This window comes from Chroicocephalus ridibundus, chromosome 9, assembly GCF_963924245.1.
Source record: "Chroicocephalus ridibundus chromosome 9, bChrRid1.1, whole genome shotgun sequence".
NCBI classification, from domain to species: domain Eukaryota; kingdom Metazoa; phylum Chordata; class Aves; order Charadriiformes; family Laridae; genus Chroicocephalus; species Chroicocephalus ridibundus.
In genome coordinates, this window is record NC_086292.1 from 13,258,672 (window position 1) to 13,278,454 (window position 19,783).

Sequence of the window (19,783 nt, forward strand, 5' to 3'; positions counted from 1 at the left end):
GACACTGAGATTCTGGAGCAAGTCCAGAGAAGGACGATGGAGCTGGTGAAGTGTCACAAGTCTTATGAGGAGCGGCTGAGGGAGCTGGGATCGGTTAGCCTAGAGAAAAGGAGGCTGAGGGGAGACCTTATCACTCTCTACAGCTACCTGAAAGGAGGCAGTAGCCAGGTGGGGGTCAGTCTCTTCTCCCAAATAACAGGTGATAGGACAAGAGGAAATGGCCTCAAGTTGCACCAGGGGAGGTTTAGATTGGATATTAGGAAAAATTTCTTCACTGAAAGGGTTATCAAACATTGGAACAGGCTGCCCAGGGTAGTGGTGGAATCGCCATCCCTGGAGGTATTTAAAAGACAGGTAGACATGGTGCTTAGCAATATGGTTTAGTGGTAGTTTTGTCAGCATTAGGTTGATGGTCGGACTCGATGATCTTAAAGGTCTCTTCCAACCTAGACAATTCTATGATTCTATGATTCATTTTCCTCGGTTCTAAACCCTGTTGTAAACAGCACGTGTGTTTTCCAAGAGGAAATGGCTTCAAGTGGCACCAGGGGATGTTTGGGATGGATATTAATAAAAGTTTCTTCACAGAAAGGGTTATCAAACATTGGAACAGGCTGCCCAGGAAAGTGGAAATACTCACCATCCCTGGAGGTATTTAAAAGACAGGTAGATGTTGAGCATAGGGATGTGGTTTAGTGGTAACTTGGCAGTGCTAGGTTAACGGTTGGACTCGATGATCTTAAAGGTCCCTTCCAACCTAAATGATTCTATGGTTCTATGAAGTTCCCTAGGCTGTATTTGAGAGAGAAAATCATCTCTTAACATCTGCAGGGCTAAGAGGTACCAGTGGAGTTCACAAAGCAAGAGTAGCTCATGGGAAAACGTATTGTTTTCTTAAGCCACTTGGAATTCAGCAGTGTTTGTGTATCTCATACTAAAAATTACACTAATGAAACCACTCAATTTAGTTACTGTCAATGTGCACATTGCTGACTGTCCACGCAAGATGTTCAGATTCTCAGCTGCTGAGCTGTAACTTTGCTTATACTGCTAAAGGATTCCAGAAGAAGCCTTGAGATGGCAGACTTAAAAAACTGAGAGCTCCAAATCAGCCATTTTACCTGGTGATTACTTACAAAGGCAGAGGAATAGATGAAACTCTAGCCTTGTAGGCAGAATGAGCAATAAAAGCTTTTGCATTCCAGTAAAATCTCAGTAGCTGTTACCAAGATCTTTTTGCATAACTCAACAACTAAGCTAAGCAAATGGGTTTTTGCAGCTCACATACACTGCATTTAGAAAGACCTCTGAGACCTCTTTTCCATCCATACATTGACTTAAATAGGGTGCCATTATGTGAAGAGTAACTGTATGTCTGAACTGTTTCCATGGCTGCCTGATTACTCTGAAATTCAGAATCTAAATTATGGTCCAACATAGAAGATTTAAGCTCTAAAGTCCCCTTTGCCGTGTTGTCAAACAGCTGCAAAACAGTAACCGTGCTGTTCTGAATTATGTAGCACCCTTCTGCATCTGTTGCATAGTGTGCAACAAAGCAAGGCCCGCAGTGTCTGCATTAGCCCTTCCACACAATTTATTTTTAAAAGCTTTGGGAAGTACCTTTTTCATGGCACAGTTGAGAAGAGTGACATGACTGGTTTTGAAAGAGTACTCCAAATAGCTTTTCCAAGCAAGGCTATCTAGAAAATGAAGCTTACCGTTAGCTATGCAAAAAGTCTCTAAGGTGGGAAAATTCCAGTCTATGATGTCTTTGTTCTTAGCCTTTACGGAAAATAGCTCACTAACCATTTTTAATATTTGACTTTCCTACTCAGTTTCAAATGCTTGTAGCTTCTGTTTATGCAAAACCCTCTCAAGTGTTTGTCACAGCTTGCTTTTTACTTGAAATTCACAGGAACATTACATGCTGTACAAAACAATCAAGCTGCTGCTTTCATGAAAGATCCCCTTTGGATATTTTTTGCTGTGTGCTTGACATTTGCATTTGGCACTTTGCTTAGATGTTCTTAGTTGCTTCTCTTAGACTATGTTGTGTATTCCTGTGGATCCACAGGCCATTGGCTGAAAAAAATCACTTAGTCATACACCAGTATTATCGTATGGTAGTCTAGTTAATTATAAAAAAGGTAACAAAGTGCTTTTTTGTACTTCATATACTATTTTTGTACACGTATCTTTTCTAATGTATTTGCAAAGTTCTACTGAATTTCTCCACTTGCTTTGGTTTGGTTTTTTCCTGTGGTTGGGAGGCAGGGGGCTAGTTGTCATGTTAAAGTTGTAGATTTAGGTACTAGGTCTGCCAGACACAATCACCAACAATTAAGAGGGCCCTCTCTGTCCAACTCAGAAAGGTGGCACTTGACATATTGTACGGTGAGAATTATTTTTTCTTGTCAGACACAAAAATAAATTGCATATACTTAGACTCACTGTTAACCACTTCTATGTTTCAGACACTGCTGAAATACGTAAAGAGTTGATGAAATATGGATCCAGGGGCATTTTCATTACTATCCGGGTAAGATTTTTGAGAACTTCGACTGTGGCTACTCAACCTTTCCCAAACAGGGGACTAATTGTAGTGGTCTTAATTTCTCTAGCACAGATATATTTGGTTTTAGTAACTTTTTAAATAAATCTTAGTGTTATGTGGAATGACTTTATAGGCCAAGTTATTACAAAAACGCCTTTTGTCTGAGTTTGTGTAGATGAGTTGTATTGGTACCTCCTTATGGGTGTGGATGGAGAAATGTTACCAAAAAGCATGCTTAAGAAAGAAACAGTACATGCTGAGAGACAGTGTGTGAAAATCCCCCAAGAACTGATAAGCTTTAGAGACCAGTAGACCTGTTGAATTCACAAGAAGAGATAAAGTCAGTACACCAAGAGTCTGCCAAATCCATACAAGGCCACTGGCACACAGAAGCTATAGCTGCTAAATACAAATGAAGCTGACAAGGCTATGTATACACCTGCTGAAAAAAAGAGGAGCCCTTCAATGCCCTTCTGAGCACCTTATTAAGCACGTGAGTTTGGCTTCCCAACTGCTGCACAAACCAAGTAACTTAGTGTTCATATGCATAATTGAACGATGTGAATGCATCGTGTGGATAGTTATGTGCTGTTAGCAGTAAAAACTTGATCCTGTGGATAAGCACGCTTAAATAATAAAAAGTGTCTTAGATAGCGGCTGTGATTTATGTCTTCCCTGACTGGAAAATCCGATTTACGAGTGACAGTACCGCTATCAGATGCCACCAGGTGGCGACACCGACTTGTGCTCGTGTGAGGCCGGCTGTGGGAGTCCTGACTTCAAGGTGATTCGGGAGCCTGTGTACTATTTTATTATGAATGCTGCTCAGTCTTGAAACTGATTTGATCAAGAACAGGAAAAAAAGATTATATAGTTTATATTTCTAAACGATCTTTTACTTGCTGTTGTTTAATTACTTCTAGAACTGTGTCATGTCCATTCCATACCTTCCCCCACAATGGCAAAAGTGTTTTGTTAAGAAGCGCCTTGGTAGGAGGTACCGTCTGACTTTGGGATCTGTTCACTCCCTTGTGCACATTCAGGAGGCTCTCCATTAAATGCCATAGTCCAAAATCCACACATACTACACTACTCATTTCCGGCTTAAATGTACTAGCGATGAACTTAAACCACAACCGTGTAAAAGATGTTAGCTGTAAGCAATAAACAGCTTTGTAAGCTCAGAAACAAACAGGTTCTGGGAGTAACAGAAGTGCTATCTCTGAGATGTTTGCAAGATGACTTGCATAGTTGCCACCTTTATCTTTGTACTTACATTAGCCTAGCCCAAGTGTGAGCAACCACAATACACTAACCACACGTTATCCTGAGTGCAATGTTACAATCTTGCTTAAAATGCTTATATCAAATGTTGCTATTTAAATATTGCTTATATTAAATACTTCTGTTTTCATCTCAATTGTTACCTGGTTCAGAGTTTCACAGTTGCCTTGGTTAAAAGCTCTCCCTAGGCTTTTTCTGGTGTTCATGCAGGCTCCTATGAATGTGTCAGGGGTTTCCTTGTATCTTCTTTGTCATGTTTCATGGTGTTTCTGCCTCTTACATCTCTTCTAAAATGTAGTTTGCAACACAGCCAATCTAACAGCAGTCTGAAAATGGTGGTCTTGCCACCCTTCTCCAGGTGGAGTCTCGCTGTGTACTGTCCTGTGCGAGCAGTGCCATTCATCCTAACATAAGGTGAGCAACATCTGCAAGGCTGACCCAACAGAAAACTATTTCCCATCTTTTATAATTTTCCTACTGGTTTAATGCTCTAAACAGACTTGCAGACTGGTCATAAAAATGCCAGAAGTGATACAAGGAAAGCAGTGGGAGGAGTTCATAGCTAGGGGCAGGAAGGAGAGCGAGGCCTCCCTTCCAGCAACGGCTGGCTGCTGGGATATGAGTAAACCCCAACTAACTCCGCACCCTGGCACATAACCAAGCTTCATCTACCACCACTATCTTTGTCTCTTGGTTCTCAAGTCAACTCACAAGGTGAAAGCCTGCCACCACACATCTCCTGTGCAGTTTTACTTATGTTCTGTAGTTTAACATGTGCCTCCTATTGTTTAAGTTGTCTTAACCATTTATCTACTCCCTCATTTGGCCTAAGCTAAAGGAGAACATTGTATGGAGAAGCTGTTTTCCAAATCTAGGAAGGACTGCTTTCAGTGAAAAAATGACTGGTGTTTGTGAATTCTGATGCCTGGCTGGAGGGGCTTGTTTGGCAGAGAAACCATCTCTGCCAGTTTCTGTTATTACGTCTTCTGTTGCTAAGAATTCAGAAATGCTGCCTCCATCAGTGGTTATGTCCTTACAAGTAACTTCGGTTATGTCCAGCAGCACAATTCTGTGTGTTCTCATACTTACCTGTGCAGCCCTGTTTCATCCAGATCCGTATTTCATAGGTTCCCTTCCACAGTTTATCCTCTTTAGGGCTCCAGATTTTTTCCTTCCTTGTAGGATTAGAAAGAAACCTAGGCCTCCTCCTCCAGAGCTTACAATATAGAAACTACTTCTAAAATGAGCTCTTGGTTTATGCGTCACTCCTTTGTAGCACAGTTTTTGCTGAAGATGTCATTTCCGAGGATGTCCACTGCTGCAGGGCTTTGTGGCCATTGAGCAGATAAGAGCGGTCCAGCCACCGCATGACGTAGTTCATGGCTACAAACAAGTGATTACCTGATTCTGCCTCAGCTGGAGGCACAAGGACATCCAAGCAATGCACTCTAATAGGCTTGACATTAGGTATTCTTTAAAAAGGGGCTTTGGGGGGCTTGGGGTTTTTTGTTGGTGGTTTTGGTTGTGGTTTGTTTTTTGGTTGGTTTTTGTTGGGGTTTTTTTGGTGCAGGATTGATATTCATGCATCAGTTTTGTGTACCAAGTTTTCATTTTACCTAACAGTCTCTGAAGTTGCCATTAGGGTTTGGAAATGCAAGACCTCATTCAGCATTGAAAACTATAACAAAATAGCTAATGTATCCTTTGTAGCTGGTTCAAAGAGCTGATAGTTGTACAAATAGTCATTGTTTTTTTCCCATCTTCTCTGCAAAGTTGCATTTTTAGTTCCAGGTTTTAGCAACTAAAGCTTTAGTGTGGTACTGCAAAGGCTTCTAATATGGCTGCATTTCCCAAACACACAGTTTTTTTGCTAAACGTTTTTTCACTTGGTATCCGCATTTTTTGTGTCTGTGTGTTCATTTTCTCAGTGGGAGAGCCAGGAACTTTTACAGTTTGGTAAATTACAAAAGTGAGAAGACTGTCATCTCTTCATGGATGTGATGAGCCAGGTTTATGTGATCACATTAGAATGTGTTAATTTACTGAGCCTCATCAGGAACTTACTGCGATGATACCTTAATTGCCTATATGGGTACCTTTAATTGTTTGCAACTTTGAAATTGAACATAGTGGCTCCTTCCGTGTTTCTGTGTTCCTGACCCCTTGCACTGTTACTGGTGTTTCTGCAGGTGAGCGGTGGGTTAGTTCAAGGTTCCAAAAAGCAAAAATCAAGCCCAACAAAGAGAATTACTAGTATTTTTCTCAGCTCAGCACAGCAAAACAGCGCAACTGCCCACACACTCAAGGGGGCAGTGCCAATACAGCAGGGAAACAGATACATGGCAAGATGGAGGGTGGGATTGCTGCCACACTAATTTGTATCAGTTTAAGCTACCATAAAGCAGACTTTATTAAACAATGTTACAATTGTGTATTCTGTGGTGATCTCCAGATTTTGCCCACCTACAAACAATGATGTCATGGAGATTTCACAATAATCAGGGATTCCTTTGGAGGTCACACAATAATTCCTGATGTAATAAGCTATGACTTTGCCAAAACCTGGAGCGTTGTGTCAAGAGAGCTCCTGACCAGAAGAGACTAGTTTTGTTGAAAGTGAAAAGCATTTTAAAAGTGATTTTAGATCAAAGCAAAAGCTGTCAAAAGAGGTTTTTCCAGCTGAAATAAATCTGAAGCATACTTCGCTGCTCACTGCAATGGCATCCTTTTCTCCTCTAGACTATGCAGTGATATTGCAAAATTGAAAACCTGTAAATAACCTGCCCATAATGGAGACAGAATTTTACAAAATTTTGAATATCTGTGAGTATACAGGAAGCAGGCCACTGCAGTATAGCCTTTAACTCTTTAATGATAGGTGAAATTCTTCACAAATTCTATGCTCAAAATAAATTTTGTCTTTCTTAAGCCAAAGCCTGTTTCCGTGGGTTTGATTTCACACTGTTATCCCTAAGCTCATCACAAACTATTTGTAAATGTAACAGTTCTTGTTCAAAGGTTTTAGCATGCACCAGGATTTCCCTTAAATGCAGGAAAAGTGCAGAAGAGCACTGTAAAGTACTGCCTCCATTAGCCTTGCAAACATGGCAGATGCGTTGCGTAAGCCAAAAGCCATCACTACAGTTGCCACAGGCTTTATCCTGCTGTGAAAATACTTTTAATCCTGTCCTTTTTATCCATTTTTACTTGCCGGCATCCACTCGCTGTGGAAAACTAGAGTGAACGTATTATATTTTCTAGAGCACTATCCATTTCTGGTGAAGAAGCTGTTAAACTACAGTAGCTGGTTTTAGTTTATCCTAGTCCACATCATAGAATCTGTTTCTGCCTTTCCCCTCACTCCCCCATTTTTTTGCTATTTTGCTTCCCTAACTGCCTGGGCCTTCTTTCTTCCTCATCCTGTAATGATTCTTCCTTTTTTTGTAACAGTCTCAAACACACAGCCGCCATCAAAACAATTCTTCCTTTCCTGCGCTTACATTCTTCACAGAGGGCAACCTTTTACATACATCATTCAGAAATCTGGTATGTTTGCTGTAATACCCTCTGTTCAATCATAATTACATAAAGTAGTATTTCATTTTTCCTTCAATTACCTAGAAGGGGAGGGTGTCTCTTTCAACTTTTTTGCCATCTGCATGAAAATTTCTCACAAAACACAAAGTAACATGTATGGTTCCTATAACTCTCAGTAACATGTTTTTGGGCAACATAGAGAACAGAGTCAGACAATATCCTGCATTAATTTTCCTGTGTTCATTTTCTCATCGCTCTGGAGTGTTCTCTGGTCTCAGTAAGAATTTTTTAGGGAACCCATCCTGTGCTTCATGATGAGCCTTCCACATTTATGACTCTGAAAACAGACAGGTAGATTTTTTTCACTTAAACATAAAACTACAGACTTCTTTTTCCATCTGTTTCTGCAGGCATCCCTGAGACCTTTCTTTAAGCTTCACATCCAAACTTCAGGCTGCTCCAGATAGTTTGGTGTAAACTGGTTTCAGCAAATCCTCACTTTGAGGAATTAAAATTAAAATTTTAAAATATTTGCTGTTTCTGATTTGGAAGGGGCATGTTATAATCTTGATGTCAAGTAGATTATTTTGGATTTCTGGCTGTTACAGGTTTGACTGTCATATCACCAGAATCCATCAGCTGTGCACAGGTAAATTCCTCCAAATTGCCATATAAAGTTAATATAGTTATATATGAAAAAGGAAGTAGATTTTTCTTAGCTTCTAAGAGTAATTAAGACAGTTAGAAAAGAAATTTTGGCTCTTTAAATAAGCCGTTTTCTCTACCTTTTTATCTCCTCCCTCAGCCACAAGAATTATTTGGCAACCTTGAGGAGCCATTGATAAAATTACCCCACAAGGAAATCATCAGAAAAGGGTTGACACCAATGCATATGTAGAGTAAGAGCCACAACTTTCTTGACCAGCTATGTAGATGTCATTGGATTGTTTACTAGTCTGCAAACAGGCTGAAAAATAGCAAAAGTGCAATTTTTAATGTGTTCCTCCCTGGATGACAGAGAAGAGAGAAGCCTATCTTCTGGCAAAAGTGCCAGGCCAGAGGTTTGCACCAAAATGGGGCTCTGCTTGTTACCACCCCCACTTCAGAAAAAGGCAGTTGTACATTTGAAATAGATACGCTATTCAGTAGAATGCCAGCTCTTCCACCAATTACTTTCCTGAACAGGAGGCTTTCCTATGAGATGCTGGGTGTCTGCTGCTCTTTCCCAGAGGAGATTGATGCCAGAGGGCATTGGTCTGTTTTCTGAAATGGATTGACAGAGTTCTCCATATGTGTCATGAGAGCTTTTGGTAAAATTAGATTCTGCCCTGTCCATAACAATAAAGGCCATACCCACATGCAGCTTACATAGTTCATATGCTTCCTGGAGCAAAACCACAGCAACGTTCAACTGTCTGTTTTCTTTTTTTATTTTCACAGTGGATCCTGCTTCAAAAGCAGGTATCTGACTGTTGGGTCCTGCTGCCACTGAGAGCCTCTGGGTGACCAAGGACGCGGCCCAGTTCAGGCAGAATATATTCATTAACTAAGCAGTATAGTGCAGACACGGTCAGCATCCTTCTATGCCAGTGGTCAGGCTCCAATTTTTGTAGTTAATTGTTTAAACAACAGCAAATGGTGTTGCTCTGATGATCTGTGTGCTTTCCTCTATTAGTCCTGATTTGTGTGGTGAGGACAGGCTACTGGAAGGAAGAGAAGGGGTTGAATTATCCCCTGTGACTTTGCTGAATTTGTCCTTGTGAATGGGAAGAAAGTGAAATATTTGTCTGCAGGGGGGAGCAGAGTGGTAACTGTCAGGAACAGCTGGAACATATATACTGTGTCACATCTTTTTGTGGTACTGGGCTTTTCTGCTTGCTGTGGGAATGCCGCAGAGGCATGTTAGCATTTTGCTGAGTAAGTGTGGTGCAAGCTCCATATGTAAACACGGATCAGTCACTAGATGAGAGAAAAGGGCTGTTCTCCCAGGGCTAGGGCTGCCTTTTGCATGGATCTCAACCTTCACAACCCCTGCAGGGTTTTGTAAATTAAATGTGGGGCTATATTCTGGGAAAAATATATGCTTGTGGGAATGTCAGTCCAGATAACTCCCATATCTCCTCCTGCTTTGATACCTATAAATTTGTGAACAAAATAAATCCTCCTGATTTTTCCCATCCTCTCCATCCCAATTATTATTCTGTCCACAGGGGAGCAAGGACTTGCACTGCTCTCATTATTAACACCACCACCACCAGTTGCTCTGCAACATGGAAATGGACAAGCTTAAATAGCACACTTGCTTCTTTAAATCAGTTGCCTGTAGGGTCATGAAGGAATTTCCCATCAAATGCAATTAGCAAGTTAATTCTCTTCTGTTTTGTTAACAGTCAAGTGTTGTTTTTCTCTGAAACATCAGTAGCCTAAGTTAGGAAAGGAGAGGAGTAGACCAGTACTTTCATGACGAGCAGAGAATTCCTCTTAGGTATGTGGGTGATGTGGCCAAACTGATCATGCTTACTCTGATCTTTGCTAGTGGCACATATGACATTAGTCTGGTGAGAACAAACACTCTGACATGATCCAAATAAAGACAGATTCTTGAAATTTGATTAAGAGATATCAGAACATGAGTGACCCGTACCATCTATGTAGAATAGAGAATGATTTTACCTTCTGGGGTTTCAATTTTATGTTTGAAGTTTTATTTATTTTTACTTTCTCTGTAATCATGTCTACAGTTCATAACCTTGAAGGCTTCTCAGCTTATTCTAGGAAGTGTCATATCAAGAAAAAAAGTCTCTCTTGTCAGACTTTGAAAATTTGCTAAGACTGGCTCTGATCTCATAATAGAAAGAAAGAGAATTTTAAGGATAAATGACTGCAAGTCATTTTGGTTTGGGTTTTTTCAGTGGTCAGTCATTTTTTAAAACATTTCTGTATCTCTGCCTACAGCAGATTTGGAGAGGCAGGTATCACTGGCCGATGTTATTGTTACCAAGCAAAACTTGATCTCTTTCAAGGTAACTATTCAAAATGTATAAAATAAAAGCTTAAATAGTGAAACAAATAAACCTAAGCAAACATATGTCATTCTGCAGTTTCAAACCTTTTGGCATTGCAATAATATTAGGAAAATAATTTTTATTTTTACACATTTTTAATTGGGTTTTGCCCGTGATTTCAGCATATATATATTCAAAACACACTTGAAGTCCGAAACTAAATGCTAATGGATAAATGCAAAAGCTGGAACTAAAATAGAACACCCCAAGGGTTTTGCAGAAATGTTCAGCCAAAATCAATTTTTTTTGCTCTTCTTTCCCTTCACTTTCCATTCTGTTTCCAGCCTTAGCTCAGTCTTTACATATGTCTTCAACTGTAAGATTTTTGAAACAAAAACCCTGTCATTCACTATCATGATGAAGGATTTAAGTAAAGAATTTTATAATTTAAAAGTGGTTGAAAAATTTGTGCCTGGAGCAGGATAAAAGTGAAATCCCACTTCTTCCATCAGGGCTAGATATCATGCATTTTTAAGCCTGTTATTGTCAAACACATAGGTGAGTGATGCATTATCAGCACAATGAAAATCATTAGGGTAAGAAAATAACTTTATTTGCTCTTTTAATGTTTGGAGCACAAATACCAAGAAGGCACAGCAGCTTTCATAACAAACATGTTAACCCCCACATGCTCTGCTTAATTATGATTTCTGGCTTCCTGTATTTCCCCTGAGGCTACTGGCACCATAAGTAAACTGGCACAGATTTTATTTGTTCTGAATATGCTGAGCTTCAGCGTACAAGTAGTTCAGCAGGTGCTTCACAAGCAACTGAGCTGTTCCAGCAGTGAGGACAGGAGCCGTCTGATAGGGGAGTGACACATCTAGTGGGGAACAGAATCGATGTACCCCTCCCTGTCACCATGGCTACCACTCAGCAGGCGTTTTTTGGGGCAGAAGTGCCAATTTAAGCAAATGCTGATTTCTTATTACTGCCCTGCATCACCCCCTGTGTTGGTCAGGTACAAGTGTGTAGTAGGCCACAGCATTTACCAGATCAGGAAACTAGTCCTGAGCCAGCTGGAAAATAATCTCTTTTTTTTGACTCATTCTTTTCCAAACAGTCAGTTTTATGATTCAATTCACCCTGTAGCCACACAATGTTCTGTGCCTGTGTAATGGAGGAGATGGTAGAAGGGCAGGGACAAGCTTAAAAGCTGGGAGGCTACTGGTGGTTTAAGCAGCTTTATCACTGAGCGCAAGCAAAGATGGAGCTGGAGCTCTCTTTAAGGCTGTGGTTTGGTGTTCAGTGTTTAGATTCATTTGGCCATCCAGGTTCCTCGCCACCCTGTCCTGCCCCCTCCTTGTCTCCTCCGCTGCCCTGTTGCAAGTGGTTTTGCAGCTGTGCAAGGAACCTGATGCAGAACCCATCTGCCTGAAGAGTGATCCAGTAAAAAATGGGTATTGTTATCACACTGCAGGGATAACACATGACATATATCGCAATTCATTTTATATTGGCAGACTAATGTTTTAAAGCCTTCAGGTTTAAGGCTATCAAATCTGTCAGAGTGACACAGTCAAGTCACATGTGGAAGGAAAGTGTGACTTTCCTTCCCTAAATAAGTTCCATGGCTGGATGCATCTCTCCAAGTGTTACAAAACCTTGTTCACAAACTTGCTATTAAACATGTGAAGTCGTTAAAACATCACTGTGGATAAAGGATATATGGAGCTCAGTGCAAGTGGTAGTAGAATGTCAGGCTGGGAATTAAAAAATATTGCAAGGCTGCATAAAAGTCACTCTCAAACAAAAACCTGTTCAGATAGCTCAGAGCACATTTGAAATAAAGTGCTTATAGTTTATCCATGACAGTTTTCATTTATGGTGAGATTCTTTTAAGACCAGTGATAATGTAAAGCACTAGCAACAGGGATGCTAGGAATTTGTACAGATTATTTATATTGTTGGGTAGATGTACATAGGGCATATATTTATGTATTATATGCCATTTATAGTACATATTATATTACATACAATAAATACATATTGCCACAACATTTTTGCTTAAAATCTTGAAAAAAACACGAAGCCTGGTTTCTGGTTTGTCAGATTCCAGCAGTGACACTGCAAGCCGTTGTCAGCCTGCCTTGCTGGAGAGCTCCAGCACAGCTGTGAAAAATTCTGTGAAAACATGGAACTCTCACCCAGGCCTGATACTGCCGAGCCCACCTTGCAGCCTCAGGCTCCATCGCCAGTGCTGTGCCTCAGCAGAGTCATGAGAGACTCCTCAGAAATTAGACTTGTAAAACCCAGTGAAGAAGCACCGCATCCACTTTAAGTCAAAGTTATGAGCAACTTCTTAAAAATGAACACAAGCTGCCCTGTCCTTGACAAGCCAGGAGTTTCCCATGCTGTAGAGAGGCACTAACTGCAAGGACATCAGCGATGTTATGCAGTCTGCGGTCATATCTTTCAGTTGTGACAGTGGAATGGCAACCTGTCTCCCTGAAGTCGCTTCTGAAAATGTCCATTTCTAAAAAACCTGCAATGATGCAACTAGAAAAAATCAAGTTTATTCGTAGTAAATTCATACAGGGGACAAAATGCCACCGAAAACCCTTTAAATCCACAGACTGGAGAAGTTTGGAAGCAGCAGACCGGGCAGACGGTGTGGTGGACGTTTCAGTGGGGACGGAGGACAGCAGATGTGCGGACTGGCACCGCATCCGGCCGTGCCTCCATCAGCCAGGCCAAAGCCCTTCTCCCGCCCCCGGGGCCAACCCCGCTGAACCCGCACTTCACCGGGGCCGCGGCAGCCCCGCCGAGGGGTGCTCGCCCCTCCGCCCCCCCTTCCCCGGGCCGCCGCATCCCCGGGGCGCCGGGTGGGGCCGGGCTCCCCCATCGCCCGCGGCGTGCTGCGGGGCCGGGCGCGGGAGCCGGCGGTGGCGGTGGGTGTCGCAGCCGCCGGCTGGGTGGCGGCGAGCCCCGGCCGCCCATCACGTGCTCGGTGTGTTGCATTGTGTTTGCGGCGGAGGGAGGGCTGGCCGTGTCAGTGATCAATGTCATGACTTCCTCCTCGGGCTGGAGCAGTATCAGAGCGCAGCTGAAGGAAGCTGATTGCTGCTGTGTTCAAATTGGCTGGGAACAATACACACACGCACACGGACACGGGGACAGGCGGACACTCGCAGCCCGCACCCTGGCTCCCGCGTCGCCGCTCCGCGCCGGGGGGGAAGATGAGCTCAGGGGACGTCGTTTGCACTGGATGGCTCATTAAATCACCCCCCGAGAAGAAACTCAAGAGATACGTAAGTGCAGAGGCTCTGCTGATATTTTTTTTCTTCCTCCCCTTGCTAAACGTATTTCGGCATGTGCTCGGTGCCTTACTCTGCCTTTGCAATGTCTCGCCGGTTTCGGCTTCGCCTTGGACCAAAACAAAAAGATTTGCAAGTCCGTGCGTTTATGGAGTGTTTTAGTTTTCACCGATGTTCTTGTGCCCCTTGGAATTAACCTTTCCCGGCTTGTAAGATTATAATACTTCAGTTGTTATGCAACATATCTTAGGCTAAAAACCACATTTCGGTTTCAGTTAATGTTGCCGTAATTGTTGTAACAGAATTGTTGTAACAGAATTTCAGATGTCACTTTACAAGGGAAGGGCAAGAACCTCCTGAAGAAAGCTAATACTTTAAATTCTGAGGCTCTGCTTTGTTAAGATGCTCTGTAATTTCTATGACACTTGCTAAAGGCAACATCTGCAACAGTTTTATTTACCAATTAAATATGCCAGATGCAGTTGCTAGCGGAAAGCTTTACTTTGTGTCTGTGATAAAGAGGTGCTAGAAGATGCCATGCTGTAAAGTTCCTGATAGCTGAAAGGTGACGGGGGCTGGTGAGAAGCAGCGAGCACTGCCTGCATGGTGAGCTGCGACTGCATGATGTGTAAAGGGGGCCCCTTGTTTCGTTCTGTATCTGCCTGCCTGTTTTTCTGGGAAAAAAAAAAAAAAAAAAAAAAAAAAAAAGAAAGGGTGTGTGTTGCAAACATAGGAAACTGTATCATTGCAGGGCTGCGAGGAAGACATTCCGGGTAGAAATAAATGACCCTTAAAAAATTGCTTGGGACAGCATTAAAAATGTAAGCCCATCGTGGGCCATTTTGCATACTCATTTGTGATGGTTCTTCATCAGGCATGTTGTCACTGTTGTTACACTTTTGGAATCGGTAATACTCGTTTGAGTCATGCACTTCTAACCTAACTTACCCCAGAGCACTGCGCTGTACTAGAAGGATGCCACCATATGTGTCTGTCACACTCCCGAACCATATACGTAGCTTACATCATTTGTCATATTCTCTTCTCTTTATCAGCATTTTTTCTGGACTGCTGATGTTAGCTTTTTCTAGTAATATGAGAAATAACTGTTTCATGAAGAATGTGGTAGCTATAACTTGGTTGTGTGTTTTTTCTTTGCACTAAAAACTAGGAGAAAGGATAATTTACTGATGTTAGAATTTACTTTTAACTTATTCTAAGATAGAGTTTCTTCCTTTAGATCACAGTATCACATTGAAATGGATTAATATTTGCTTTATTCGGTTAGCATTTTCCAATTCTAAAATAACCCCTATGATGTGTCTCAAGGGAGCTGCAAATAAAATGTGTATATCTAATTTTTGTTGTATTTTATAACGAGAGTACTAATAGCACTGTGTAGCAGGCACTAGACAATGTAAGAGCCACTGATTCACCCAGCTGGTATCATTAGTAACTCTGCCAGTGAAGCTATTTTTGATGACTCAATATTCATAAAAGGGCAAAGTAGAGAAAACAGAATGTGATAAAGCTGGGATTTGAAAGCCCCCATTATACAGTCAAGATAATAGTCACAACAGGGGCTCTGATCAGCTCACAAGACTAGTTGCAGTCTGCTCTGCTCAGATTTTGCACTACAAAACCTAGGGAAATTGGGTCTATGTTATTCTTCAGACACCAACCACTAGATTAGCCAGATCTCTGCAGATTAGACTTTGTTTTCTGGTTAGGAGGATAAACTACTCCTTTGTCCATAATAAAGCAGAAAGAAATCTGCTGCAAGTACAGCAAGGATTAATGTCCTTTCTCATATGGCTGGTTACACAGTGGATGCTACAAACCAAATGGAAATTGTCTCTTACCCACTGTAAACTATTTTTTCCCCACTTTTTATATGGTTTCACCAGCATGGCAGCTTGCGCATCTTGTACTGGGGTGGTAGATAGCTCGGGCTGAACCACAGTAACTGCTTAAAAACAACACAAGCTTTAAAACAATGACTGTTTAAACTGACTTCAGTAGGTGTCAAGTGTCAACCGCTTACAGGAGAATGGTGTTGGCTCTGGTTCTGAACTGACAACGTACATAAATCCCCAAGCTTTACACCACCCTTTGTGTTCAGCTGGCAAAACCCATGCTCTGAGCTGAAGCTTCCAATGCAGGCTGGCTCTGCTGCTCAGTGGGATCTGGTTCACTGGAGCGACTCAGTTGCTCTCACGGGCTTGTCTCCCCGTTTGCATTTTCCCGAGTTCAGCATCTGGCGTCTGTAAATCTGTCCTGAGGGTCTCTTGTTTTACACGCAGATAAATTCTTAATCCTCAATCTGCTACAATCACTAAGAAAATCCAATTAATTTCAGTGGAATCTGTAGTTAAGAGACCAGACAAAGTGATGAATTCAAATTGTGAGACTGGGAACTGCAGAGGGTCCCACCGAAGCCACTGGGAATATTTACAGTGTTTATAAAATTAAACAAATACATCTTTGCGAGATTGGAGCCTAAAGACCAAAATATACCTTCAGTTACGCTTGTTCTCTGATGAAAGCAATTAGGTTTTCCATGCATAAACAAGTCAGAATTTGGCTCTAGGTAAGCAGAACATTATCTTCAAAATTTTGAAAAGCGAAAAGCAGGTGTTAAGAGTCTGTATTTTTCCTGTAATGTCTTACAAAGCTGATGCTCTTAGTAGCACTATTCTTAGAAGTGTCTTATCATTCCCTAACAAAGGCTGCTCTCTTACATGTGCAGGAAACGAACATGAGATTAATTACCCAAGTGTAACTTTCTGTAAAAACAGAGAGCTTAATGCTAAATGCAGAGAATTCATTAGAAAGCACAGGGAGCTTCACTTCAGCAGGCAAATACTCTTAATAGTGGTTTAACGGCATGTACAGTGCTTTTCCCTCTGTCTGATACTTGACCCATGAATCCACCATGTCAGCCTACCTAAAGAGGCAGTTGTGCAAGGAGTCTCCCGGGAGAGCATTCCGTGTGAGTTGCAGTTCTTTGTCCCCTAAGTGTGACCTGAAAGCTGTGCTGCTCTCGTTCCCCGCCTTGGTTCCAGCTTTTCTCACTGGTGGGGGCTGTTTGGGCCTGAGGGGTGCTGGGGAACCCCCCAGAGCTCTGGGGGAGCGGGCTACGGGGCGGGGACAAGAGAGGAAGAAGCTGCTACCAAAAATTAGGAACTGGTGGTGGTGGAGGTGAAGTCCATCATACTCTAGGCTGAAAATAAAGTTTCAGACACAGCTTGACACTCAGCCCCATGGGAGGAAAACCTGTCCCCACTGGAAATTTTTGTTATTGGTATTAGCGGATCATGAGTACCAGCCTCAGTAGGAAATTAGACATCATGGGAGAATCTGCTTCAGGTTTGATAGGTTTCACTGTGCCTTATATTTAGTCCTGAATACATCCAAATGGGGATTTGGACCAGGCATTCCAAGCTGCAAGGGAAAAAACTGTTTATGTCTGTTAAATTTTTTTTAAAAAAATCAGAAGGCTCAGGATGGTGTTGATCACATACCCCAATTCTGTAATGTCAGCCTTGAACAGCCGGCTTCTGATACTTTTTATATGGAAATATATCTGCGCACTGACTGCTAATATTTGGTTTCTGTTTACTGGAGAGGAGAGAGAATGGTTTCATGCCCTAGAAAAGAAAGGAATTACTACAGCCAGTGCAAAAAGTCACTGTGAAGGGAAAAAAGACAAGAAAGAAGGCAGAGAGGACGTCTAATGAACTAAGAGACTAGCACTGCTGAAAAGACACATTGTTCTACGCACTGATAAGGAGAAGGAGTTTTTAACAGGCAGTTAATTTCCACCTATCCTCAGATCGCTGTCCTGTAGTTTGTCACACCTGTGGGGAGCAGCTAGCGGTGGCTAGCCAGCCTGCCCGCTGGATCCCGTGAATGCCACGCCAGTAATTACTTCGTGTTAAGTTTTGTGGTTTGCAATAGTAAAGGGCTATGTACAGATACTTGCTTGTTGTGAGTCAGTGCAGCTCCATTTAAGTCAATGCTGCACAGCTGTACCCCAGCTGAAGGCCTATTTTTAATCTTCAGTATATACAAATTGATGAGGGAAGACCACTTGCTTAAAAAAAGGCAAGTTTCCCACTTTGCTTGAGTGACTGGATTCTTCAAACATCATTGAAAATCAAAATTCCTTGTCAGCATCTCTAGAACAAGAGTCCAAAATGGACTCCATGTTAGAAAAATTAGCCGTGCACTTCTTACTGCACATCTTCTTGGAGTGTGTGGCCTGGGAAGACAAATCGAGGTGTAAGTTAATGTACCAATTGCAGAAAGCTAGTAAAGCAGTGTCCATTTCTGCTGTCTCTGCATGAGGGGGAGACAGGCACAGTAGCAAGGAGCTGCAGACAGTTGCCTCTGGCTGTTGGGGGGATCTGCCAAAACTCGACCACAGCACCCCACTGCCAGGGTTTTACAAGGTAAAAGAAGCTAGACGACTTCTCCATTTTTAGCTGAAGTTTTGGTATTTATCAGGAGAACAAACGAGAAGTTACTGGCCACTAAGAAGGAAAAGTAAAGTAGAATTATGGAAGAATTTACTCAAGTAATAGGAACAAGAGTCCCCCAGCACTGCTATGGGCGGGTGGGATGCAGAGCAGCTTCTTTCTGATCTAGCAATGGCCTGGTGTCAGCAGAGGACACTGCCACCCTCCCCTAAAAGAAATCCCCAAGTGCTGTGTGGCATCAAGTACTACTTCTGCTGGTTTGGGATTTGGGGGATGTTTATGAAAAAACAACTATCAAAGAGAAATCTGAACTTAATTTTTGTCCATAAGCCTTTTTATTCCCGAATGCTTCCTACAAAGTCTCACCTCTTGAGCTCTGTCCCCTCTGAACAGAGAGTTACAGCCACCTTTCATACCCTGCTGGAATCAGCATCCCGAAGTCTTTGTTGAAATAACTGAGTTTAACCAATCTGTACAGGTTTTGTAACTGTAGTTCATAGGCCGGGTGGGAATAGGAGTTCCATGTGATGGAGAAAGTTGACAGAGCCTTTTAGCTGGTTCTAGTTGTAAGTTTTGTACTTATGCTTTTCCTGCTGTTACTTCACTTTAAAACCCAGCGTATATTCTATCTGGTTTGTATATTAAGGAATAACTCAATTTTGAGAAAACGAAGCCTTTCATATAGAAGCTACTGTGCGGCCAACTACGTGTTCCCTTCTCTGTGAAATCCTGAACAAATTGATCTCACTGGTAAAATAACAGCAGAAAATTTATTTTAGGGAGGAGTTTCCATCATTATCATTAAACGTTTGTAATTAGCTAAGTGCAAATCAGACCATTTTCCACCACTTAATTTTGTTTTGGTAGATTAAGTGAGATGTTTATTCTAGACCCTTTTCTTCCATTTTAACCATGTTTTGGTAGTTTAAATGCAATGTTTAATGAGATAGGCTGACTTCTAAGAAAAAAATAATTTCTAAAATATACTGCTGTTCTTGGCAACCTGTGTATCAGAATGTTAAGCAGAATAATTTCCCTTGGACTATTTGTTTGGGTGGAGCCGTAATAGCCCTGAAGCCCCAGTTTAATCTTTGACTACATGTTTTCAGTGCACAGGAATGTCCAGCTATTGGTTTCTATTCAAAACAGAAACCCACAAGTTATCAGGTCTTTGCATTCAAAAATAGAGACTTAAAAAAACCCAAACGTGCTAGTTTGAAATAGAGAAGGAAATGTTAAATTGAGTGGTAATTAAACTAGTGATGCAATCAAACATGTCTTAGAGGAAAAATCATTACAAGTAGTACTTTGGTGAACTCTTTGTTGTAGCATGAAAACTATAATATGGATAAACACATTACTTCTACCAATAATGCATTAAAAAGCTATGAATGTGTATTATGACAATTTGATGGGTTTTCAGGGAAAGGAACAAGTTTAGTCCTATAATGTTACTCAGTAGAGAAACAGTTGTTTTATTTGCTTTCTTGTCCTTTTCATTTGATTTGGAAATTAATTAGTAATGTGATAAGACAAGGAAAAAATGCTATCTTTGAAATGAAATTTGCATGTCAAAACATTACAGCCAGCCAGATAAAATAGATT

The 19,783-nt window shown here is 41.6% G+C and overlaps 1 protein-coding gene across 1 annotated transcript in view; it reads left to right on the plus strand.

Annotated features, from left to right (window-relative positions):
- Nucleotides 1-13,525: 13,525 nt before the first annotated feature.
- The window catches only part of GAB3 (GRB2 associated binding protein 3), a 66,344-nt gene continuing 60,086 nt past the window's right edge, over nt 13,526-19,783 (plus strand). The window contains 1 exon segment of the mRNA XM_063346461.1: nt 13,526-13,691. Coding sequence (XP_063202531.1) covers nt 13,620-13,691 — 72 coding nt within the window. The 5' untranslated portion in view covers nt 13,526-13,619.